General features: G+C 42.5%; 1 protein-coding gene across 1 annotated transcript in view; it reads left to right on the top strand.

Annotated features, from left to right (window-relative positions):
• The window catches only part of kcnt2b (potassium sodium-activated channel subfamily T member 2b), a 147,408-nt gene that overhangs the window by 31,824 nt on the left and 88,911 nt on the right, over nucleotides 1-26,673 (top strand). Inside the window, exon 2 of the mRNA XM_057817470.1 lies at nucleotides 22,961-23,040. Coding sequence (XP_057673453.1) covers nucleotides 22,961-23,040 — 80 coding nt within the window. The remainder of the gene's footprint in view (nucleotides 1-22,960; nucleotides 23,041-26,673) is intronic.

Genomic DNA, 26,673 nt, shown 5'->3' with positions numbered 1-26,673 from the left:
GCTTACTCGTCTGCATTCTCTATGAAGTCCAGCATTTTGTTGGTGAGCCCAGACTCTGGACTGAAGTACTGGACAGCAAGGGGAAACATCTTCCTGCTCAATTTATTCGAGGCATCGGTCTATATGGAACATGTTAAGAACTTGAGCACATCACCCACTGCCTTTGGACCCAGGACTTGTTTCAACAGTGCTTCTTGCTTTGTTCTCTCCAAAGTCATTTTCTTCACCATTTTGGAATCACATAAGAATCTTTTGGAATCACATAAAAATCTTCTGATTGAGCCTGTGTCCACAGTCAGCACTGTTGTAGCTCTGGCCACGTTTTACTGTGTGGTATACCTGTGTCACCTCAGCTGCAGCAATTTAGAGGGTAGGAGTGGCATGATGTCAAATTATTGCTTTAATTTTTGTTTCACTATTACTCAATAGATAGTATATATTCGCAGTAGGACCATTTATTCAGTGTTTATTTGCTGTTAATCTATTAGGAATAATTCCAAATGAGGAGCATTAGTTAGCATAACAAAATAAGATGTTCTTTATGGGTACATAAATTCATTCTATATTTATTGATAATAAATGCATGTTTAAAAAAAAAAATCAACATTCCTGAAAATAATCAACCACAGTAGCAACTGAAATAGCCTAGCTATGCTCCTATCAATGCTAGATTTATGAAGGTAAATATAAATATAGCCTATATATTATCCATATACAAGAGCATAATAACATACCAAATCAAGCTCAGGGGATGCTTCAGGTACAAAGAATTGTGACGAAGGCTCTTCTGGGATCTTATACTTGTGGAGGTCCCCTGCAGCAAGCTGTTTTACACCTCCGTGAGACACTGCAAAAACTTTCCTGCCTGCCTTGCAGTTCGCTTTATAATAATCATCAGTGACTATCGAGCCACCAGTTACCCTCTTGCCACTGCAGTCTATTTTTTGGAGACATATCCTCTTTTGGGGATGAGGTGGGGTGTCCTGAGTTTCTGCTGTTGAAGACATCATTGTTTTAAAAACGCGCGGGGCGTTGCACTTTAAGCAGAGCGAGCGAGGTAACTAGGCAACAAACACGGAAGTGGAGCGCAGTGCAGGGCAGACAGCAGCGGGCAGGCAGATAACTATCTTGCTGCCTTTAATATCTCCTGCCCTTTTTGTTCATTATTGTTGGCTCAGTGTTCACTCATGAGCGCAGGTGTGTGTCTGTGTGTGACAGATGTGCGTGGGATGGGCGCACCGACGCCTGCCCCTCCCCGCCACCGGAGCCACGGGTTGCGCGGGGTCGCCCCTGGGACAATTGTGAAATATGGAATAAACTGCGTTCTGTATTGGTTCAATACAGAACACAACTTTTAATTCCCAATTACGGAACGATTCCGTATTTCAAGGGACGGGTGGCAAGCCTACCTTTGTTGGCAATAATGGAGGCTAAACGTTTACTGTAACTCTTCACAAGCTTTTCACACACTGTTGCTAGTATTTTGGCCCATTCCTCCATGCAGATCTCCTCTAGAGCAGTGATGTTTTGGGGCTGTCGTTGGGCAACACGGACTTTCAACTCCCTCCACAGATTTTCTATGGGGTTGAGATCTGGAGACTGGCTAAGCCACTCCAGGACCTTGAAATGCTTCTTACAAAGCCACTCCTTTGTTGCCCTGGCTGTGTGTTTGGGATCATTGTCATGCTGAAAGACCCAGCCACGTCTCATCTACAATGCCCTTGCTGATGGAAGGAGATTTTCACTCAAAATTTCTCAATACACGGCCCCATTCATTCTTTCCTTTACACAGATCAGTCGTCCTGGTCCCTTTGCAGAAAAACAGCCCCAAAGCATGATGTTTCCACCCCCCTGCTTCACAGTAAGTATGGTGTTGTTTGGATGCAATTCAGTATTCTTTCTCCTCCAAACACGAGAACCTGTGTTTCTACCAAAAAGTTCTATTTTGGTTTCATCTGACCATAACACATTCTCCCAGTCCTCTTCTGGATCATCCAAATGCTCTCTAGCGAACCACAGACGGGCCTGGACGTGTACTTTCTTCAGCAAGGGGACACGTCTGGCAGTGCAGGATTTGAGTCCCTGGCGGCGCATTGTGTTACTGATAGCAGCCTTTGTTACTGTGGTCCCAGCTCTCTGTAGGTCATTCACGAGGTCCCCCCCGTGTGGTTCTGGGATTTTTGCTCACCGTTCTTGTTATCATTTTGACGCCACGGGGTGAGATTTTGCATGGAGCACCAGATCGAGGGAGATTATCAGTGGTCTTGTATGTCTTCCATTTTCTAATAATCGTTCCCACAGTTGATTTCTTTACACCAAGCGTTTTACCTATTGTAGATTCAGTCTTCCCAGCCTGGTGCAGGTCTACAATTTTGTCTCTGGTGTCCTTCGACAGCTCTTTGGTCTTGGCCATAGTGGAGTTTGGATTGTACTGACTGACATTGTGGACAAGTGTCTTTTGTACCGATAATGAGTTAAAACAGGTGCTATTAATACAGGTAACGAGTGGAGCCTCGTTAGACCTCGTTAGAAGAAGTTAGACCTCTTTGACAGCCAGAAATGTTGCTTGTTTATAGGTGACCAAATACTTATTTTCCACTCTAATTTGGAAATAAATTCTTTAAAAATCAAACAATGTGATTTTCTGTTTTTTTTCCACATTCTGTCTCTCATGGTTGAGGTTTACCCATGTTGGCAATTACAGGCCTCTCTAATCTTTTCAAGTAGGAGAACTTCCACAATTGGTGGTTGACTAAATACTTATTTTCCCCACTGTAAATACTGTCAACACTCTAAAATATACTGGATAACGCCACCATTGTCATCATTTAATAAATGAAATAAAGTCACCTGATCTCAAAACTGCTCCAGCTACATGTGGGTTATGTGCGCCGTCAAATTCAATTCAATTCAATTTTTATTCACACTTTCATATTTACAAAGTGTACATCATCTCATAATGCTGAGCTAGGATCATGCGTGAGTCAGTGTGTGAGTCAGGTCTCCTTTAAGAAGCTACTCAAAGCTTGTAGTCAGTAGCCTGCGTACATTAAGACTTGTCTAGGTATTCATTTAGTCTATTGTGCACAACTGCACAAATAACAATATTATGTGATTCCCCTTAGCAAAGGATCGTTTTAGTACACGGTAGGTTACAGTTCTCATTTTTGTGGCACTGCAAATCATATCACAATAAATTCTGGCCACGGTTGGTGAATATTAATAATATACCTCTCTGACTGCTCACATACTCAAAACTGTATTTCTACTGGACCAATGTTTCTAAAAAAAATTAAATGTCCTAGATATGAACTTTGATCTGGTTACAGGTTACAGTTCTAATTTTTGTGGTAATATAAATCCACAATTCTAAATACATTCTGGCCAAGGTTGGTAAATATTAGCAGTGGGCCTCTTTGATTACTCACAAACTCAAAACTACAGTTGTGGTCAAAAGTTTACATACACTTGTGACGAACATAATGTCATGGCTGTCCTGAGTTTCCACTTATTTCTACAACTCTGATTTTTCTTTGATAGAGTGATTGGAACGGATACTTCTTTGTCACAAAAACATTCATGAAGTTTGGTTCTTTTATGACTTTATTATGGGTGAACAGAAAAAAGTGATCAAATCTGCTGGGTCAAAAATATACATACAGCAGCGCTAATATTTGGTAACTTGTCCCTTGGCCATTTTCACTTCAATTAGGCGCTTTTGGTAGCCATCGACAAGCTTCTGGCAAGCTTCTGGTTGAATCTTTGACCACTCCTCTTGACAGAATTGGTGCAGTTCAGTTAAATTTGATGGCTTTCTGACATGGACTTGTTTCTTCAGCATTGTCCACAAGTTCTCAATGGGGTTTAAGTCAGGACTTTGGGAAGGCCATTCGAAAACCTTAATTCTAGCCTGATTTAGCCATTCCATTACCACTTTTGATGTGTGTTTGGGGTCATTGTCCTGTTGGAACATCCAACTGCGCCCAAGACCCAATCTTCGGGCTGATGACGTTAGGTTATCTTGAAGAATTTGAAGGTAATCCTCCTTCTTCATTATCCCATTTATTCTCTGTAAAGCACCAGTTCCATTGGCAGCAAAACAGCCCCACAGCATAATACTACCACCACCGTGCTTGACGGTAGGCGTGGTGTACTTGGGGTTAAAGGCCTCACCTTTTCTCCTCCAAACATATTGCTGGGCATTGTGGCCAAACAGCTCGATTTTTGTTTCGTCTGACCACAGAACTTTCCTCCAGAAGGTCTTATCTTTCTCCATGTGATCAGCAGCAAACTTCAGTCGAGCCTAAGGTGCCGTTTTTGGAGCAAGGGCTTCCTTCTTGCACGGCAGCCTCTCAGTCCATGGAGATGCAAAACACGCTTGACTGTGGACACTGACACCTGTGTTCCAGCAGCCTCTAATTCTTGGCACATCTGCTTTTTGGTGATTCTCGGTTGAATCTTCACCCTCCTGACCAATTTTCTCTCAGCAGCAGGTGATAGCTTGCGTTTTCTTCCTGATCGTGGCAGTGACAAAACAGTGCCATGCACTTTATACTTACAAACAATTGTTTGCACTGTTGCTCTTGGGACCTGCAGCGGCTTTGAAATGGCTCCAAGTGACTCTCCTGACTTGTTCAAGTCAATGATTCGCTTTTTCAGATCCATGTACTGTATGTATATTTTTGACCCAGCAGATTTGATCACTTTTTCTGTTAACCCATAATAAAGTCATAAAAGAACCAAACTTCATGAATGTTTTTTGTGACAAAGAAGTATCTGTTCCAATCACTCTATCAGAGAAAAATCAGAGTTGTAGAAATAACTGGAAACTCAAGAGAGCCATGACATTATGTTCTTCACAAGTGTATGTAAACTTTAAACCACAACTGTAAGCATTTTTACTGTACCAATATTTAGAAAATTTAAAACATATTAAAACACCTACATGTGTACTTTGATCAGATTACAGTTCTCTAATGGTTTACTCATGTTATACCATAATTTTCAGACTATAAGCCGCTACTTTTTTCCTTCATTTTTAATCCTGCGGTTTATTTGTTGATTTATTTGGGTTAATAGGTAAGACTTTATTTGAGAGCTGCGTCATAAGACTTCCATAAGACAGTCATAATTATGACATGACACTATCATGGGCATTACTGAATACTTATGACAGATGTCATTAGGTGTCATCCGGCAAATCATGTCACTAACTCCATTTATGTCCTGAACGGATCTTTTGCACCCATTCAAAAGTAAGATAATTTGCCAGATAACACTAAATGACATTTTTTATAAGCATTCATTAATCATCAAGACAGTGTCACGTCATAATTATGATTGTCTAATGACAGTGCCACTGTCAAATAAGTGTTACCAAATACCATAACTACTAATTAATGAAACAACTGGAACAGTAACTGAAGCCATAATAAGCAGAGAACATTAATTTTGATTGTTATTTACACCTGTAACGCTGAAATGCATGCTAGGAGCCATGTTAGATGACAACAGTGTTGACAGCAGGTGGCAGCAGAGGTTAAATGTCTCTCCCAGGGAGCAGTGATGGCCAAATGAAACTTATTGACGCAAAGAAGCTTTGCAGCCAATTGGTACAAAGCTTCATGGTGGTTCATTTGGTCTTATAACAGTCACATGGTGCCTCTGTCAAATAAAGTGTTACCGGTTCATATTTTTTGGTGTAAATATCCCATAACACAGTGTGGACAGCTGCGGCTTATGGTCCAGTGCGGTTTATCTATGAACGAATGCCGTTTTCATGTCAAATTTGGTGGGTGGCGGCTTATAGTCAGGTACGCCTTATAGTTCGAAAATTACGTTAGTTTTTTGTATCAAAGACTTGTTTGCAGTAAAATCACTACATGCTTTAAAATCACTACGCTGTCGTGTATTTGTTATGTGGCGATCAGGAAATGCCGAGGACCCAAATGCAGAGGTGGTTAAGTGTTTATTCAAAAACAAAGTGTCAAACGAAAAGTCACCCTAAAGGGGAAAAACGTGCTACAAAAGGCATATTCAGGAAACACGGTCTTCTCAGGAGTGAGGCTTCTGAGTGCTTGTGCTGGAATCTTCTGGCAACTGGTTTGTGTCAGGCCTGCGCTTAAAAAGGCTTAATCAATAAGCCACAGGTGTTGCCATTTAGCCTCGCCCCTGAGGAGACCGGTCCCTCTTGCACCCGTGCAGCCTGCGAACAGGGAGAATGACATCAGCATGGAACAAAAAGGCAGGATCATAACAGTACCCCCCCGTTAAAGGGCGCCACCGGGCGACCTACCAGGCTTGTTCGGGTACCTTGCATAAAAATCGTGTAGCGGTTGTGGATCGAGGATGAGGGCGCGCCCAATCCATGAACGCTCCTCGGGGCCATACCCCTCCCAGTCGACGAGGTACTGAAAACCTCGGCCTCGCCTGCGGACATCCAGGATCCGGTTGACTGTGTAGGCTGGGTGTCCGTCGACGAGACGTGGGGGAGGCGGTGGAGGCGCTGGAGGCTGAAGGGGACTCTCAGTGACCGGCTTTAGAAGGGAAACGTGGAAGACCGGGTGGATGTTGAGAGAGGCAGGGAGAGTAAGGCGGATGGCACTGGGGTTCAGGATCGTCTCAATGGGATATGGACCGATGAATCTGGGAGTCAGCTTTCTGGAATCTGTTTGTAGAGCGAGGTCTTTTGTGGAGAGCCAGACCTGTTGGCCAACCTTGTAATCGGGAGCTGGAATGCGGTGCCGATCCGCCCAACGCCGGTTCCGCTCTGCTGTCCGGCCCAGAGCAGCTCTCGTCTCCCGCCAGACGCGTCGGACCCTCCTGAATTGGGCCTGAACAGAGGGCACTGCTGTATCAGACTCCTGCGTGGGGAACAAAGGGGGCTGGAAGCCATGGTTTACCATGAATGGTGACAGGCCCGTAGCTGTGCTCACCAGGGTGTTATGGGCGTACTCCACCCATGGTAAATGGGAGGCCCAGGAGGAGGGGAGCTGGGAAGCGACGCAGCGCAGGGAGGCCTCCAGGTCTTGGTTGGTGCGCTCTGCTTGTCCGTTGGATTGAGGGTGGTAACCTGACGACAGGCTGGTTGTGGTGCCCAGAGCCCGACAGAACGCCTTCCACACCCGGGACACGAACTGGGGCCCCCGGTCAGAAACAATGTCTTGAGGGATTCCATGTAGTCTTATCACGTGCTTGACCAGGTAGTTGGCGGTCTCCCAGGCGGTGGGGAGTTTAGGCAGTGGAACAAAGTGGACTGCTTTGGAGAATCTGTCGACAATTGTCAATATGGTATCGTTACCTTCGGAGGGGGGCAGTCCGGTAACAAAGTTCATGGCAATATGAGACCAGGGGCGTGGAGGAATGGGCAAGGGATGAAGGAGGCCTGCCGGGGGTCTGTGTGAGGATTTATTGCGGGCGCACACCATGCACGCAGCGACGAATGTTCGGGTGTCGACTGCCATGGAGGGCCACCAGAATCGCTGCTGAATCAGGGTGAGCGTGCGATTGACCCCTGGGTGACACACTATCCGAGAGGCGTGACCCCATGTGAGCACTGAGGACCTGGCTGCCAAGGGAACAAACAGGCGGCCGGGAGGGCAGCCATCTGGCACCTGCTGGTCATGAAGGGCCTCGAGGACTTCCTGTTCAACCCGCCAATGCACTGCCCCCACCACACAGTCAGGGGCCAGTATGGTCTCACGGGGAGCCTCCCCCTCCTCAAGGGCGAACTGCCGGGAGAGGGCGTCGGGCTTGACGTTCCTGGAGCCCGGCCTGTAGGTGAGCGTGAACTGGAAGCGGCCCAGGAAGAGCGCCCAGCGAGCTTGTCGGGAGTTCAAACGACGGGCAGAGCGGAGGTAAGAGAGGTTCTTGTGATCCGTCCATACGACGAATGGTTGAGACGCGCCCTCCAGCCAGTGCCTCCATTCCTGTAGCGCCAGAACCACCGCCAACAGCTCCCGGTTCCCCACGTCATAATTTCGTTCTGCTGGAGAGAGGCGTCGGGAGAAGAAGGCGCAGGGGTGGAGTTTGTTGTCCGCAGAGGCACGCTGGGAGAGGATGGCCCCGACCCCGGTGTCCGAGGCATCAACCTCGACCACAAACTGCCGTCTGGGTGAACAAGAACAGGTGCGTTAACAAACATGTGCTTCAGTTTCTCAAAAGCAGTCTGTGCTTCAGAGGACCAGGCAAAACTGACCTTGGTGGATGTGAGCCGAGTGAGAGGGGCTGCCAGAAGGCTATAATTACGGATGAATCTGCGATAAAAATTTGCGAAACCGAGGAAGCGTTGCAACTGTTTGCGAGTGGAGGGAACAGGCCATTCCCTAACCGCCTCCACCTTGGAGGGGTCAGCCCGGAGCTGTCCTTTTTCCACCACGTAGCCTAAGAAGTTGACCGAGGGTACATGAAATTCACACTTCTCTGCCTTGACATACAATTTGTTCCGCAGGAGCCGTGACAATACATCTCTGACATTAGCCACATGTTCTTCGAGTGAGCGAGAGAAAATAAGGATATCATCCAAGTATACAAAAACAACACGATTCAGTAGGTCTCGTAACACATCATTCACTAGAGCCTGAAATACAGCGGGTGCATTTGTGAGGCCAAATGGCATGACTAAGTATTCAAAATGTCCCAAATGTGTATTAAACGCCGTTTTCCACTCATCCCCTTCGTGAATACGGACAAGGTGGTAAGCATTTCGAAGATCTAGTTTGGAAAAAATGCATGCTTCATGTAATGGGCTGAATGCAGAATCCAGGAGGGGCAGAGGATATTTATTCTTAACAGTTATATCATTTAGCCCTGTGTAGTCTATACATGGTCGGAGTGTCTTGTCTTTTTTCTCCACAAAGAAAAAACCGGCCCCCACGGGAGACGAGGATGGCCGGATAAGACCGGCCGCTAGAGATTCGGTGATGTAGGTTTCCATGGCTTCTCGTTCCGGTTTAGAGAGATTGTACAGTCGTTTAGTGGGAAGTGGTGCACCAGGGAGCAAGTCTATTGTGCAGTCATATGGGCAGTGGGGGGGTAAAGTGCCAGCAGAGTCTTTACTGAAAACCTCTTGTAGGTCGTGATACTCAGGCGGAACATTAGTCAAGTTTATTACCTTAGGCAAGTGGTCAGGGCCGCAGGTCCTGACAGGAACAGCTGATCGGAGGTAGTAGGCGTGGCAGTGCTGACTCCAGCTGCGGATCGTGGCAGTCGTCCAGTCGACGTGAGGGTTGTGCATTTTGAGCCAAGAGATACCCAAAATAACAGGGCTTAGTGGTGAGGCAATCACAAAAAAATCAATATATTCGTGGTGATTACTGGACAGGACGAGCTTCAGAGGTCCAGTCTTGTGCGTGACCACTTCCAGAAGGTGGCCATCTACAGCGTGCACCTCCTTGGGGTTGGTCAATTGGTGAATTGGGAGGCAATGCTTTTTCACATAATTCGAGTCAATAAAATTGTCGTCTGCCCCCGAGTCAACGAGGACTTGGACTGAGAGAGTACGTTCGGGCCCGTGGATCATACCTGTCAACTGGATGCGAGATGTAGGCGATGAGGACACGTGGCTCATCAGAAACCTCCTTGCCTGGTCTTTTGGTGTCTTGGGACAGCGGTTGATGTAATGTCCTGGTTGTCCACAGTAAAGGCACAGCCTCTCCCGAATCCGCTTCTGCCGTTCGGTTTGTGTGAGCCGGGGTCGCCCTAATTGGAGGGCTCCCTTCAGCGGTGTCTGTAGTAACTTGCATGCAGTGGGGGCGTTGTCGTGACTTGGGGACGTGGGCTCTGGGCAGCTCAGCTGGGGTGTGGTGGTTGGTTGCCATTCCCTGGCTTGCTTCCGTTCTCTGCTCCTTTCTCTCAACCTATTATCCAGGCGTATAGCAAGTTCAATAAGAGAATTAAGAGAGGAACTCTCCTCTCGTACCGCCAGTTCATCCTTGATTTCTTCAGCAAGCCCCCTGATGAATAGTCTGTAATGCTGAGTCCCCCCACCCAGTTTCTGCTGCCAGGATGCGAAAATTGATTGCATACTGGGAAACAGGTTGGTTTCCCTGAGTGAGGTCGAGTAATTGGACAGCTGCCTGCCTGCCCTTGACGGGGTGATCAAACACTCGCCTCATCTCATCCGTAAAAAGTCTATAGTCATTAATAATATCTTGCTGTGACGAAATGGCTAGCGACCAAGCTGCCGGTGAGCAAACTCATAATAAAGGCAATCTTTGACTGTACAGTGGAATAGGTGGCAGGCTCTTGACTAAAAACTAAGGAACACTGGTGAAGAAATTGTGAACATGTACCTAAATCCCCCGAGTACCTGGCTGGAATGGGAATGTATGGTTCTCTGGCTTGTGGAGCAGGGGTAGAAATCTGGTTAGTTGCCTGGTCAGGTGGAGAGGGCGCGGCAGGTGGTGTGGGAAGCTCGCTCATTGAAGACAATTGGTTGCCCAGTTGTGCCACACTTGACGTGAGTTGTTGCAGGTGCTCCATTACTTGAGTCAGGCAGGTCTCATGGCGAGTCATTTTGGCAGCTTGGCGGGATAGCGCTAATTTCAGTTCTTTTGTCTCTGCTGGGTCCATTATGTGGCCAGAAGATTCTGTTGTGTGGCGATCAGGAAATGCCGAGGACCCAAATGCAGAGGTGGTTAAGTGTTTATTCAAAAACAAAGTGTCAAACGAAAAGTCACCCTAAAGGGGAAAAACGTGCTACAAAAGGCATATTCAGGAAACACGGTCTTCTCAGGAGTGAGGCTTCTGAGTGCTTGTGCTGGAATCTTCTGGCAACTGGTTTGTGTCAGGCCTGCGCTTAAAAAGGCTTAATCAATAAGCCACAGGTGTTGCCAGTTAGCCTCGCCCCTGAGGAGACCGGTCCCTCTTGCACCCGTGCAGCCTCGAACATGGAGAATGACATCAGCATGGAACAAAAAGGCAGGATCATAACAGTATTTCTTTTATTTTACTCCAGGATATTAGGTTATTGTTTACGATATGATTTTTGTCCAAAACAACATCAAATGCTGTTTTTTTTTTCATTAAGGTACCAGTACAGGTACTTGTGTTGCCAGCAGGATGGCTTCCATCCACCACCAACCTCCAACATCATCCATGAAGTTAAAATCACTACGCTGTTGTGTAATTATTTTTATTTTACTCTAGGTTATTAGGTATTGTTTACGGTATGATTTTTATCCAAAACAAAATCAAATGCTGGGTTTTTTTCATTAAGGTACCAGTACAGGTACTTGTGTTGCCAGCTGGATGGCTACCATCCACCACCAGCCTCCAACATCATCCATGAAGTGGGCCGGTCTTTCAATGACTCCTGCACCCCCCCCAAACTCTGCCCCTGTCCCCAATCAAATTGGATTGGACATCTGTCGCGGTCAGTGGCATTGAGACATGATCACTTAATGGCAACCTTGCCAGTTGAAATAGATTTCATCTTTTTAACTGTTGAGGATAGTGAATGGGTTATGAACTACAAGCAACAAAATAATCCAGAGATCTACAGTAAGGATATTGCAAAAACACAATAATATGTATATACAGTACATTTATACATGCAAAAATATGAGATCGGGCCATTCCTATTTTAAACTCTATTCCATGACTTGGGAGTTCTATTCTATGAATACATCAGGGTGTGAGAATTGATCTCATCAGGTTTGTACATACTAGTACTATTTCTGGCTCGAGCGTGGAGGTTGTCACGAGTCGCCCACTGTGCTCGCGGCACTTTTTTGGGCTGTGCATTATGTGATTAAAGGGCCAGTGCTGTGTCATTATTGCCGCGCCAGCATGGCTGGAAGCAGTGGGAAAGATGAAAGTTCAAACTGTCTTTCTCTCAAACAGCATCCTCCGCAGCCATGGTCTGTTTATCAGTCGACTATTTTAGCTTGCGTCACTCGGGGGGTGGATTCACATGTAAATTTAAAGGTACTTTTTAAAATTTGGCTACAAAACTGAAAGGAAGAGAAAAAAATTAAATATAGAGGACGACAAGATTATCATAAAAGTTAGTTGTCACACATGCTATAACTTAAACACCAGACGGTGATGTTGCCCAATACCAGTTTTAAAATGATCAGATTTGCATCAATAAAAAGTTGTCTTTACTGTGTAGTGTCACATTATTTTGAAGTAAGAAGCAATTATTTTACTGAGGTCTACAGTATATCCAATTTTTAATGTCTTCACTCGGGATGTCCAGATCACATATTTTTGTACCCGGGTCCGCATCCGAATCACCTGATTTTGAGAATCGGACGATTTTTTTTTTTCTTGAACAAAAGTTCCAATCATGTTACTGCTAGGTGTGTAACAAAATATTGAAATGGTGATATATTTTGATACTTTGCATCCCAAAAGGTTATTGATATGCTATTGCCAAGGATCGATACATCGTTGGGTACAGGTCACTTTTTGTTCACTTTAGGGCATTTACAGGTCACTTTCAGTTGAGTTTAAGTCATTGCCTATTCATTTGGGGAGATTCTTGGGTCACTTCCTGTTCTGTAATCCAGAATAAACTGGAAGGGACATATAAATGCTACAAAATCAACAGGAAGTGACCAAAAATAAACAGCAAATCACCTGAAATGAGTCCAAATTAAACTCATTGGTTGCCATTGACCGCCATAGACGTTCAATTCGTTTGAAGTGGGAGGGATGGCAGCCTCCCTCCCAGCTCAACCGGATCTGACGTATACTAGTGATAAACTAATTCCAATTCTCAGCAGAAGGATGAAAATTGCTTTTTTCTGTTGATTAGTTGTTTTGGAGAATATCTTAGAATGATTTCATGAACAATGTATCGATAATTGTCGTATATCACAATATTGTGAGATCATTGTTATCGTGAGCTTTGTATCGCAAATCGTATCGTATCGAGAGGTACATAAGCAGTACATATAGCCTATATATTAGGGGTGTAACGGTACACAAAAATCTCGGTTCGGTACGTACCTCGGTTTTGAGATCACGGTTCGGTTCATTTTCGGTACAGTAAGAAAACAAAATGCAAAATATAAATGTGCTAGTTGTTTATTACACACCTTTGTGCTTTCAACAATAGGAACATTAGCCTATACAAAGCTAGAATTTTGCTCAAAAAGTAGCGGGTATTTAAAGATAATCCAACAACAATTTGCCTTTCAGACCTCGCGTATTGGTCAGCTTTCTTTCTGAAAGAAAGAAGAAAAAAGAAGTCCTGTGCAAAAGAGAAAAGCAATCCCAATGACAAAGATTTTTACAAATGAAATGCCTCAATGAATCATTTTTTTCTTCTTATGAACGGTTTTCAAAAGCTTTATTGGTGGATTTTCTCAAGTTAAAGCGCCACACAGAAATTAAAAAATTTAATTGTGTAAGCAGGATCTGTGTATTATTCTTATTATTTAATTAAAGGTGTTTTAGCTCATTTCAATTGATTTTATTTAAATGGGCTATTATTTATTTTATTATGTGTTTATATTTTACAAATGTGATGTAGTATTTGTTTATATTGCATATTTTATGTTGTATAACTTTAGTTCCTATGTGAATATTAGTTCCTACTTGTTTTGTTGTGGTAGGAGGGTTTTGTATTGAACACGGGGCCGTGTTGGTTATTATGATAGCAGAGAAGACAGCAGTAAATCAACAAAGACAAGTCAACTGTGCCCCGATCTACCACTCAAGAGATCTGATGGACTCAAAAAGTGGGTTACGATTGCATATTAGTTTGAAAATCGACCGGATCCACCGTATTTTTACACGAGTGACTTCCGGTCTGCCCGATCCTAGCTCCCGGTAGTAGTATTGGCGCAGGAGGGTCGCGTCTCGCGTCAAATAATAAACTCTGCTGTCCTTTTCGCGTGCGTTGTGTTGAGCCGCTTCTGGGACGCGTCTAACACGCGGCCGCACTGCGACTGGTGTGCATTGGCTGATTGACTTTAACGCCCGCATTTCACTGCGTTCTCGCGGCGACCACGTTGTCGCACCGATGACGTTTCTGGGTTATACTGTCCTACCGTGTTGGTCCTCATTATGGTAGAGAAGACGGAGTAAATATAATCTACACAAAGAAACTGTAACCCGATCGACTCACAGCCTCGAAAAGTAAGGGTTACATTACGTCAGAAACTCGTTCGGTACACCTCCGTTCTGAACGGAGCACCATGTACTGAAACGATTCAATACAAATAGATGTACCGTTACACCCTTAATATCTGTATTTTTTAAAAATCATTATTATTATCTTTTTTAATAAAAACCCGAGCCTTTTCATCCAATGTTCTGAAAAATGGCGTGATCGGAAATTAGGCCGATCACGCGATCAGATCGGAGACATCCGTCGTCTTCACCATTCTTTTAATGGGCATTTGCACAATATATTTCTAGTTGTGAAAGTGTTACCATTAAAAAGCATGAGGAAAAAGCTAGAGTTTGATTTAGCTAGCCATCTGCTTGCTAGCTGTTGGTTTAACTTGTAGCCAAAAACAAAGGATAGGATTGGTTGTTACAGTTTGTGCAGGGATGGTTGTCATCAACAGCTGAAAGGATTCAACGTTTTTTTAAAAAAAAAATTTTATCGTCATTGTACAGGGCACAGTAAAATGGTTTTCCCACAACTCTCAGTGTTCATTGTATAAATAGAATTAAAAAAAAAAAAAAAAAAAACTAACTAAAAACTAGAATTTATAAAAACGCTAGTCAAGCAACAGTGTGCAGGCAGTGAGCACACAAAGTCTGCATATTTGGAGCGTGCAGACCCCTATGTCTCTCATCACTAAATTCAGACAACGAATTAGCAATCAGATAAGATGGCGATTTTCAGTTTTGGACTCGATTTAACTTTGTTTTAAATATCTCTCAATGAGTCATTGAGAGTTCTAATTTTTAATCGAAAACGTTGAAAAATGTATTATATATTAAAAAAATGTCCTATTTGTGATTTCCCCATTGACAAATTATAGTCTGTCTTTAAAACCGAGGTGTTAATGTTGTGTTTTGAACTTGTTTTAGGGTTCCGTTAGATGGCGCTCACTTGAAAATGGAAAGAAAACAAATTGATTCAGGACTGAAATCAGTGTAAATTCACTCTCCCTATGAGTCAGGTTGAGTCAACGTTCTGGTTTCTGTATGTGGACCGTGTCATTGTCATGCTGAGAAGCAATCTGACTGATAAACTCAGACGGACAGGATGAGAAGCGAGCTAGTGGCAGAAATAGGCCAGTCTGAAAATTTTGGAGCTAAACAGTGGCCACGATTATGTGCAGCCAATCTTCAGGTTAAAGTGCCTTTATTATGTGAATTACAATCATATTTTGAGATTATTCGACTATATACAACAATTTGGCAAAGCGCAGATGATTAAAAGTTAGTCTTTTAAATCTGCCATTTAGCCACGCCTGTCATTATAGTGCTCTAGCGTCCCCAGTTGGAGGATGACGTGGGCAGGGTCATGATTTCAGCTGATTTAGAATTCAGCCCATAGAAAGGGGAGATTCAGAACAAGGAAAATACGGCACAGAGCAGCAAAATGTCGTATTTCTTTCAATCTCTCTACTCCAATATTTTTGCAGGAAAGGCCTATTCTTTTTATCTAAATATTTTTCCCCAATTGCTAAATAAACGGTATGGTCATGAGAAATAACTGTCTTGTGCTACATAGAATATGAAATATTAAAAATGAATTTATTCAGTATGACAGGTCATAACTGTTGACTTTTTGCACCTCCCGAACGGTATGTTATGCCACCAGAGTTAGTGGCTTTTTTCATTTCCCTGCTGCGGCTTCAGAGACAGAGGAAAGAGCGTAAACAAAGCAGGAGGCGTGACAGCTAGCCGACATGCTAACCCGAACCGAACGGCGTTTCCAAGTCTTATTTATGCTTTTCGAAAACGAAAGAGCAAAAAAAACTACCCGGCTCATGTCACACGACGGCGGTGTTGACGGTCTTCACTGACAACTTGCGACGAGCAAGTTACAGCTCGTCGTTCCCATGCTGCGTGCAGGAGTGCTCGTTGAAGGGAAAGCAGCTGGAGAATGACCGCCGAGCGGCTGTTCCAATCTTTTTCTCGTTTCTAAAACTATAAAAAAGCACAAAACAGCCTTCACCGATCGGTGGTGAGCAAGCTCGTCGTTCCCCCGCTGCGGGCAGGAATGCCTGTATGGGGGAAGCAGCTGGAGAATGACCACCGGACAAACCGGCCGACGTCGGAGGACCACGTGGCTGCTGGTGTTAGGTTTTGTGCTGATTCCCTCCTAGTGTGTCCTTGTAATTGCCATTGATTTCACCTGGTGTACCGCTCCTTGTGTATCTTCCAATCTGCGTCCACCTGTGTCACCCATCTGTTCCTCATTGTCTCGTTACCCTTTGTCTGCGTGTGTATATAAGCTCCCAGTTTCTTTTCAGTCCTTGTTGTGTCATTGTCAATGTCAGTGTCTATGTCTGTGTCAAAGTCAAGACCTGTCCAAGCCTTCGTGTACCAGTCCCTCCGTTTAAGTAAGTTTTGGTTTGAACATTGCCTTTTTGATCCCCAGTCCTTTTGGTTGTACTTTGTGCTTTTGGTTAGTTGTTATTAAAACGTGTTTTGAGTTCACCGCCACCTGCCTTGCTGCTTTTTGTTTCCCTGCAATTGGGTCCACACCACCTGCCTGCCCGTTTTCCTGACAGCCGGAGCTCAACCTGAGGATAGTGGTCTATTGCCTGGCACACGAAGAGGGCAGAGGGGGCTGGAAGTCTGGACGATATGGAAAACCACACGAGCATAAGCCGAATATAGTGCTCTCCCGGCAGGCATGGCAGAGGACTGAGGGGGATGTGCGACAAGCTGCCGGTCGTCAGCCGGGTGGCATTCTCAATGGACAAGGAGCATTGTCAGCCACAAAATGCAAGCCACCTACCTATTAAAATGTGTGCCATGCTCCCAGTATTTGACATAATACAAAACACGATGTTTACCCATGTCCTTGTAAGTCCAATGGTCCCACGGTTGTCTGACTTGTTTTGGCCAATCTCGGGGAGAATGGGAACTTTTTGACACCCAAAAAGGCTGGCACGCCTCTCCCTGGTGCAGCAACAAAACCCTGCAGCACATTCGGCTGGTGTGATGTGAAAAATAAACAAATTAACTCGCAAAATCAGCTGAATCCGTAGTCCATTTGCATTCTATAAAGGAATGCTGTATTGTGAGATGCTGACCCTGGTGACGTCACATTCGCATTCATCTTCAACCTGAGATTGGAGCTGGAAGTCACTCATTTTCATGGCGTGGGTTAAAAAAATTTGAATTAATAAAACGATCGCTTACTCACACATCCAAGCGATCCATTTCATTCAGGAGCATAAAATAGCGCTTGAAATATGAAATGAACATGCTTTTTGCTGTCATAGGTACTTTAAGGTCTGTATTTTTTTTTTTTTTTTTGGTATTCAGGCAAATCTCCACGTACTACTCAAAAGTGTACGATTATAATTTCTTTCCCTTTAGCCTTTTTATAATGGACACAACACATAAGTCTTATCAAGTGAGGGGAAATGCTGCTGCTTCAAGAAAGGTGCATGATCCTCATCCCTTAGGATGTTATCACAAGCTCCTCCTGACACATTTGAATAGGCTTCAGGGGGTTTTGGTGAATGCAGGACCCCGTTCTTTGGACAGAGGTCACGTCGTGTGATTCAAAGGGTTGATAGGCCTGGTTATATGAATAAATTGGCTTGTTTTGGTTGGTTTGGTTTGAGGGTACGTAACTCAAGTGGCTCTCTCCGGGTAGTGATGGTGGTTGTTAAATACTAAAAGGATCATGCTTCAGTTCCATTGATGGCGATTGACGTTCAATCCATTTTGACTGGCTGATATGTCTAGACCGCGAATATAATACGACCCCCCTTTTTCAGTCTTACTTCAATGCAAAAACACAGTCTTATATTCGGGCCAATACGGTATTTCGGCTCAGATGCAGATGTCTCCTGCACTTGTATTCACCCCGTCCTCTAATTGGTGAAATGGAGTTACACTTGTATTGCGGCTTCCCAGTGTTTTAAGGCCCTCAAAGTGCTTCACATTAGATCCTTATCTACCTATTGGTGATGAAGCACTGGTGATGAAGCACCAGGATCAACGTGTGGTTTAGTATCTTGCTCAAGGATACTTAGACAAGGTCACTCATCAGGGCGGAGAATTCAAGAAACAATTCAGGGAGCTATTATATAAGTTTTTATTCAACTTTACAAGAGGTGCTGCTGAACCTGAGAACTCCCTGTATTTTTGTTGTATTGTATTATCTGTGGAAATTTTTCAGAGGGCTATTTATTGAACCTTTTATTCCATTTCATAAGATGTTTCTGAGTCTTGGAAATTTAAGCACTTCTAGAGCTATTATTTCTATTTGTGTGATGCAATAAACATGCTTTAGGCATTTCAATGAAGTTCAGTGTTTGCATTATTCATTTTTACGCCAATTTTTACACCTTTACTGCAAATGAATATCGGCTACAAAAATCGATTATCGGCCCCTCTAACTACTAATAATCGGTATCCGTATCGGTCCTGAAAAACTCATATGGCTCGATTTGTAGACAGTGTTCCCAACCAGTCTGAAAGCACAAAACCAAGACACTAAAATTACCAAGAAGAAAAATAAATTCCATTTTACTTTGACTTCTTGTCACTTAGCGGACTAAACTTTGTTCTGCGATAAAATCTCTTCAATGCTTGATAAATTAGGCTGGTAGCTTTGAGGGCACTAGCATAGCAGCTTCGTCTTAGCGCAGTGTAGATGTCTGTACTTTTAAAACCTGTCTAATCAGCCATGGTTAGCCATAAATTGTTCTTATGTAATGGCACCAAGTAAAAGACTGAGCCTTCTTCTGTGCTAGCTCTGCAGTTTTGTCGTAGCAAACTGTGGATCTCTCTTTTTTTTCACTTTATTTATTTTTTATTTTATCATGTCAAACCAGCAAGGGTTAGCCTAAAATTGTTCTTTATGCTGTGGCACAGGCTAGTTGTGAGCGTCTGCTCTTGACGCTAAGTCACCATGTACAGTGCCTGTAAATAGGCACATGCCGGTATGATATTCTTACTGTCTGATAACCTTAAGCTAAAATATCACGGCTTCACGAAATCACGGGATTGCAATTACAGCTCTAAAATGTGTTACTTTGAAATGTTAAAAATAAATAAATAAATAAAATCCATTGAACAGGATTTTTATTTTACAAAACATATTAGCAAATTGGAACATAAGTATATGTTAAGTTAAAATAACTAAAAAAAAAAAAATAATCTAAATAAAATTAAAATAAATGCAGTGCTTTAGGTGAGCCTAAACCCACACCCACATCTCAACATTATTACCATCAGAACAAAAATAATTGAATTATTTTCCATAAAAAACACTAATCTGAGATCTGAGTGTCCGATTGGTCTGAACAGTTTTAATGTATCACATAGGAGTATGACGTACTTCCTTTGTGATCATTCAACGTTATTAGCAGAAAGCAGCGAACAGGAAGGGGTTATGGGGGAACAGAAGAAAAGAAGGCGAGAGAGACAGAAGAAGCGCAAACAACAACAAGAAATACATTGAATGCCTACACTAACTGAATATGTTGGTGCTATTGTTAGCGAGTTGTATTTCCGGTTGACACCATGTGGGGGGCCTGATAACCATGTGTGTGTGTGTGTGGGGGGGGGGGGGGGGGTCTGAGAGATAAGTGTACACAAATCAGCCATGTGGTTTAGAACCCAGTGTTTGTGTGAACCCCTTGCGAGTGTGAGTATGTTGGCATCCTATTACAGTATATGCTGTCTCATTGCTAATCCTGACACCAAGGTTTTCTACTTGAGGGTGTCTAATTTCACCTAGTCATGCGTGAGTAGTGAATTGAAACATTTTCCATAAAAAGCACGTGTATTTGACTGGTATCATTTTTACATTTTACAGACACTCTCTTTCTCAACCCAGACAGTTACCGGAGAGAAAAACACCGCGTTTTACCACCGCTAGACACACTAAACACGCTGGAGTTAACTTTCGTAGCTGGTGGGAAATGTTTATGACAGTGTTTACTAACCATTAATTTTGTATAAATGCGAAATCATATTGGAGGTATTGCCTCCTTGGCAGCCACCCTCTACAAACATGTTGTACATGTCGGTTGGCTATCCTCCTCTACGCCGCGGCCATCTGTAACTTTTCAGTACCTGAAGTATACCCATACTAGTGATTTCGTTTTCTTCTATGGGAATAAAAGTTCAGGGGTTTCACCTCCTCCAGCCTCCTCCAGACACCGTGCAAAAAACAGTTGGGGGGGTTGAGCCTTGCAGCTGCAAGCGAGGGATTTCTCCATGCATTTTTGGGACATAAAAATAGCTAATACCTGAGGTTATGACGGAAAATTTGAGGTTTTGAAACCTTGACGTTTTCATACCCATACCTGTCAACCCGAGGCCGTTGGCAATCTTACAAATAGTGACGTATGCCCTTATAAATTGGTGACTAATCTTACAACGTTGTATAAAGCGTGCAATATGAAACAAAAATAAAACTCAATTTTTAAAATAATATGAATTTATTGGTAATATTGTAACATATAACCTGGAGCAATCAAAGAACAATCGATATCTACAGCTACATCATGATTACTAAAATTAAAAGTGACTTTTGTTATAATTGTATGTAGCACTTTTGGCAATTTTTATCATGTCTAAATGGCTGCACTTCATGGCGCTTCAGCTTGCAATTCTGTTTGACTTGAAGGTAGCTTGTTAGTGTGTCCAATTATATATTAAAAAAGGTCAATTGATAAAATTAACTCACAGATGCAATCTTTGAGTCAGGGAACATTTCTTTTGCTAATTCTGAGAAGTGATCAGCAATAGTTGCGGACAAATTGGCAGGATAAAATCTCCGCTTTTGTCACTTTTCATTCTGCAGACTTCATCTTTATGACCAGTGTTGTTAATCTTACTTTTAAAAAAAAATTAGTTACTTCCAAAAAGTAATTGAGTTAGTAACTCAGTTACCTGAATGAGAGAGTAATTAGTTACTTGGCAAAGTAGGCTACCCGGTGTTACCTTTCATGTTTTTTTGTTTCTTCATTTAAAAAAAACCAAACCTCTTAAACTACTGAAATGCAAAGAAAACTGTTTTAGCACAGTTATTTATACAACACATACAAAAACTGATTTTCATTCGTAATTGTATTTCTTTTCAATGATTTGCAAAATAAAAGTTAACAAAAACAGCAATAATCCCTACCTCCAGCTCCAAATTTTTATTTTCCCTCATTTCCTCACATACTAAATGCCAAATCTCAATTTTAAATACTTAAGAACATAGGATATATATTAAAGTTGAAGTACAAATTACTTATATTATGCAGAGTGAAATGGAATATATTTTAAAGATCGTGCAAACATTGACTTTTTTAAATCATAAGGAAATGAATAAGTAGCCTAACATAAATGAGCAAATATAAGTCCAAAGTTCACATTGACAGCTAAGCTGTTCTGAACCTCCCCATCAGAGCAAATAAAACTAAATATGATAAATAAGCCTCCTCAACTCTTTCGTTGCTCTTAAAGATTTGATTTTTTGGGGGGGGGCTGTTCCAGAAAACATGCACATTCGAACCAATCAGAGCTATCCATCTCTGCTGATCTAGCACTTTATTATGCGTGTTGTTAACACTTGTGTATGTAAATCTGATGTTGGTAGATCGTTTTCTTTTTGGAGCTGAAATGCATGTGTGGCAGCTTACCGTTTCTTTTTTTCTTTTCTTTTTTTATACATAGCGTTTCGACAGTTGCTGTCATATTTTCGGAATCAAAGCACCATGTATTTCCCTGAATCTTATACCGGAACTCCGTTCTGGCCCTGAATCTTATACCGGAACTGCGTTCCTGACCCTTCTGGCCCACTTTCACCCCTGGGTTTATGATTAAAATAATAAAGAATGATGATAGCTGTAAGTCTTTAATTGAATGCGTTTTTAAATGCCTGAACAAAACGTTTTCCCGAGGAAACCGCTGATAATTTCTCTGCAACATAATATCGACTATTTGATTGCGCTACGCATCGATTCGCTCAAACCTGCAAACACATGAATCCCACTAACCCCTTGTAATCCGTATGCAAATACGGTTCACCCCGTGTCTTCCCATATCTGCAGCACCCAGTTGTACTGTAATCGTAAGGTGCAATTACACCCACACGCGGGCCTTCGGGATCCGTGGAAAAAGTGATTTTGTCAGCAGTCAGCTTACAGAAGGGGTTGGCGTCAACAGGTTTGGACCCCCATGGCTGAGCGCCCTTCGCATGTTTGCTCACATCTGCTTGTGTAAAAGGGAAGCGGGAGGCGAGCCATCCTTGTATTGTCATGGCAACTACAGGGAAGCTTGCACCTCCCTCTCCTTAAAATTGTGCGTGTTGATGCCAAAAGGGTCACTGTGGAACCCCTGCGCTTGTGTCTACCCCCCTAGCTGAGTCATTACACTCCCAAAGGACAGATGAAAGGAGACAGAGTGGTCAAACAGCAAATGTGGTCAGCTCAGCCAGACTTCTTCCATGATGTCCTCTTTGTTGTTTTCCATCACATCGCTACAGGAGCACTGTAATAATTCTAATAACCTACACATGTGCAAGCGGATATTTTTGCACATGCAACAAGGGTGCCAGTGCAAAAAAAAAAAGGTGTGTGTGTGGAGGGGTGGGGTGGGGGGGCTGCAATTATGGCCTCCCATGTCGAGCAGTCATATCAGAAAGAAGTCATTTGTTGCTCTATAGTCAATCAGAGCGGCTAACGTGAGCGGCAGGATGAGCGGGCGCACCATTTTTTCCTGAGAGCCATTAGAGGCTTTTCTTCTTATACTTGATATGCTTAAGTAATTATCACTCCTTTCATCTGCAATTTGATTTTCCCCCTCACTGTCTCTTGACATTTTTGCTCATCTTTTGTCTCTCTGCCTTTCGCTTCAGGGTGCAAGTGGAGTTTTACGTCAACGAGAACACCTTCAAGGAGCGCCTCAAGCTGTTCTTCATCAAAAACCAAAGATCCAGTGAGTTACCCCCCACCAATTTGCTGCCTTTAATCTGCTGCCTTAATTTGACTTTTGCTTCTCATTGAGGGAATCAGGTTGGTGTAACCTTTGGCATGAAAAAAAAATATATCATGGGAGAAAAATTGCTAAATAAAATTTTAAAAAACTAACACTGCTTTAAAAATGCTAAATAAACTAAGCCTCACCAAAACCAAGACTTTTGGGAGTCCGGAGCATGACCATAAAACTCAATTTTAATAAAAATAATACAATAAATACTTTTTATGTTAGGTTAAGCCTGTCGCAATATACAATAATTCCATTTATCGCACGATAAATAAAAATGAAGGCGGTAATTTTTCCGCTGCGATTTATCGCCTCATGTGCACGCGTGCGGCAGACGTGCTGTTAAAAGTTCGGATTCCATGTTACCAACTGCGCAAAATGCATCTTCGTTCCAGGTCCGGCAAAAAACAGTGCCGGAGCCAATCGTTCCCATTATATCCTATTGTTCAACGTATACCGGCCACGCCAGTGCTCCGGATTGACTGCAGACCATCTCCGGCGTGCCGGTGTTGTTGACGTGTGGGCGCTCTCATCAGGGGTGACATTTGACGCGGGGCGGCTGTCAAGTTCAAAAATAGATCCTTAGGTAGACATTCGTAAAATTACCCAAAAATAAGGAGAGAAGACACTCAGTTTTCTTGGCCAAGGAGAGCAAGGAGGGACTAGACAGTGAAATGCTAGATTAGTTTTTGAACAATTTTGGTGACTAAACAGCGTAAACTCCTTGCTCTTTCTTTTATTAGGGGCTTGTCCTAACACAGAAAGGTGCCGCCCTAAAGGGAGGGGGAAAGCAAGCTGGAGACACCCATGTGATTTTGATTGGCTATGTGTGAGCATGTAGGCGGAACTAACTAAATACACGTGTGTAAGCAAAGGCATTTAGATAAAGTGGTCAGAATGACCCAGACACTTCAGTTATGCAACGCTGCAGCCATGGAAGATGTCCTCGAATGGAAGATGTCCTCGAAAGTCTAGACGTAAGATGCTGAAGATGTCCCAAAAGGTCTAGTTACGCAATGTTGCGGCCATGAAGCAAGGCAGTTGTCACCCCGACCCTCTTTAACACTTTATAACACTTTAAATATTATATTACAACCTATTATAGCAAGCAATAATCATTTACTGGTTATATCAATAAGAAAAATATGTATTAGGTATATACGAGCACAAGCAAATATTCAATCAACCCTCGATAATTAACCCAACAGCGGCTATTTTTTGGCACAACACCGGATATTTGAGTGGCAAATTAAGAGCGCTGTGCTTCAAACTCGTCCTGTTTATGAAAGTCGATTGTCATATGCTGGTGTTGTGCAGTAATGAGCAGATGTGACTTCTGTGGCGTTTGCTAATTTTTTTAATGCGCGCACACACTAGATTTCATGAAATAGCAAACTAGATGTGCTACGTCCCATGCCATTGGCTACATGAGCCCAGAGTGATTATGGGACACGTTGTCCATATACTACATCGATGAATTATAAACAGTCATGACTGAATGGACGTTAAGAAGGCCAACTCAATCCATACCAGTGACTATAGATAATGCTGCAAATATTGTTAATTCAGTACGTGACACAGATGGATTCGGACCACAAATAGGATGTCTTGCTCATGTAGTAAACCTAGCTGCTAAGAGAGCTGTAGCAATCAACAGTGTGCCCCGCCTCACTTTACAAACAGTAAAGATTGTTCTCAGCACTTTTATACTAAATTTCTTCACATCAGTAAGAAGTAAGCACAGATATTATGCACTAAAATGCATGTTTATATGATGGCAATTTAATTTTTGCTCGTTTGCAAAAAAAAAATACAGTTGTTTTTTTTTTTTTTCCCAGAGCACTAAATGTATTGAATCAGATCGAAAATCGTGTCCCCCGTATCGAAAATCGTACCGAACAGTGACTTAACTGTATCGTTGCATCCCTATGGAACAACATTGCAGAAGCTATGAGGGGAAAAGTTTTCATTTGCCTAAATGCTTAAGTTATTAACTGCAATTCTTTTGGGGGGGGTTTTTCTTGAAAAACACATTTTATTTATTCTGTGTTTCTGTGCGATATTAATATTGTTGTCTTTTACTTAAGAGGCATGGTCTATTTTTTGTTGTTGTGATTTCTTATTGCGTTTAAATGGGTGTACTTGATCTAATAATATATACTGTATTCTCACTCTGTTATTGTAAATTGGTTTTAAAAAAATTGGGGGGGGGGCGCAATAATACCGCGTATCGCAATAATTTATGAGATAAATTATCGCACACTAAAATTTGTTATCACGACAGGCCTAGTTGAAATTTAAATGTGTGGTGGACTAGTAACAAAAACAAAAATTGAATGTTCTTGTTTTTTCAAACAACTATTTTCACATCAACTTAATTAATAATAATGAATAATAGCGAAAAGTTACTGTATGGTCAATGATATTACTACATACATCCAATTCATCCAATAAAAATGGAATCACCCTCAATGAGGCAGAAACATGATAGAAAGAAAGATAAACTTGTCATTCTTGTATGCACAAGTGCAAATGCCTGCATGCCATGCAGGGGGATATACAAGCCTCAATTTCAGATAATATCCATAGTAAATGTTGATGACAATAATTCACAATTATTCAGGCTTACGTAATATTCATTTCTTACATCAACATTTAGGTGCAACTTACAGTAGAATGTTTGCAGTCAGCAATTAATTTCTCAATAATAATTTTTTTACAAAAAAAAAACAAAAAATTGTGAGTTGTTGCTAGTTGCTAAAAATATTTTTTTGGACGCATGTAACATACACTTGTGTGCAGTATTTCTCATTGAGACGGAGATAGGTGTCTTAACTCTGTATTTTATTTTGGTGAACGACAGCTCATGCAGATAACAACATAGCGCATAAAAATTTTACAACACAAGAGCGCACAAAAGGAAAAGATTTGCAATGTTCATTTTCCTTGCTCTATTAATGTGCGGCAAAAATAAGCCCAAAATACAATGAACCACTGCCAGCCGCAACACAGCTGTCATCGTTACCGTCACACTGACTTCTCTCTTTCACGTACGTCATACCCTTATACTGTCTAATAGAGGTGATGCACATGTTTACAGATACAACCGAATATAACGCTACATAATACAACAACAGCGCCCACAGCCAATAACAACTGCTGTTGAATGTAATATTCCACAAAGGTAGTCAACAACTCCAGTAAACAGGGCCTGTGTGCTGTCGATTTGTGCTCCCTGTCAAATTGATATGCAAAGCGCTACTGAGCACTCCCAAAGAGTGGCCGTCCACCAAAGATGACGCCAAGAGGTCAGCACAGAATACTCAGAGAGGTAAAAAAGAACCCTGGAGTGTCTGCGAAAGACTTACAGAAATCACTGGCACAGTCCAATATCTATGTGCACACATCAACTATATGTAAAAATATGGCCAAGAATGGTGTTCATGGGAGGACTCCACAGAGGAAGCCACTGCTGTCTAAAAAAAAAAAAAAAACATTGTTGCTCATTTAATGTTTGCAAAAAGGCACACACCACAGAAGTTTTGGAAAAATATTTTGTGGACTGATGAAAACAAAGTTGAATTG

The sequence above is a fragment of the Corythoichthys intestinalis genome, chromosome 16 (genome assembly GCF_030265065.1).
Source record: "Corythoichthys intestinalis isolate RoL2023-P3 chromosome 16, ASM3026506v1, whole genome shotgun sequence".
Taxonomy (NCBI): domain Eukaryota; kingdom Metazoa; phylum Chordata; class Actinopteri; order Syngnathiformes; family Syngnathidae; genus Corythoichthys; species Corythoichthys intestinalis.
Note: the sequence above shows the minus strand (reverse complement) of the source record. Positions and strands in the feature narration are given on the sequence as shown.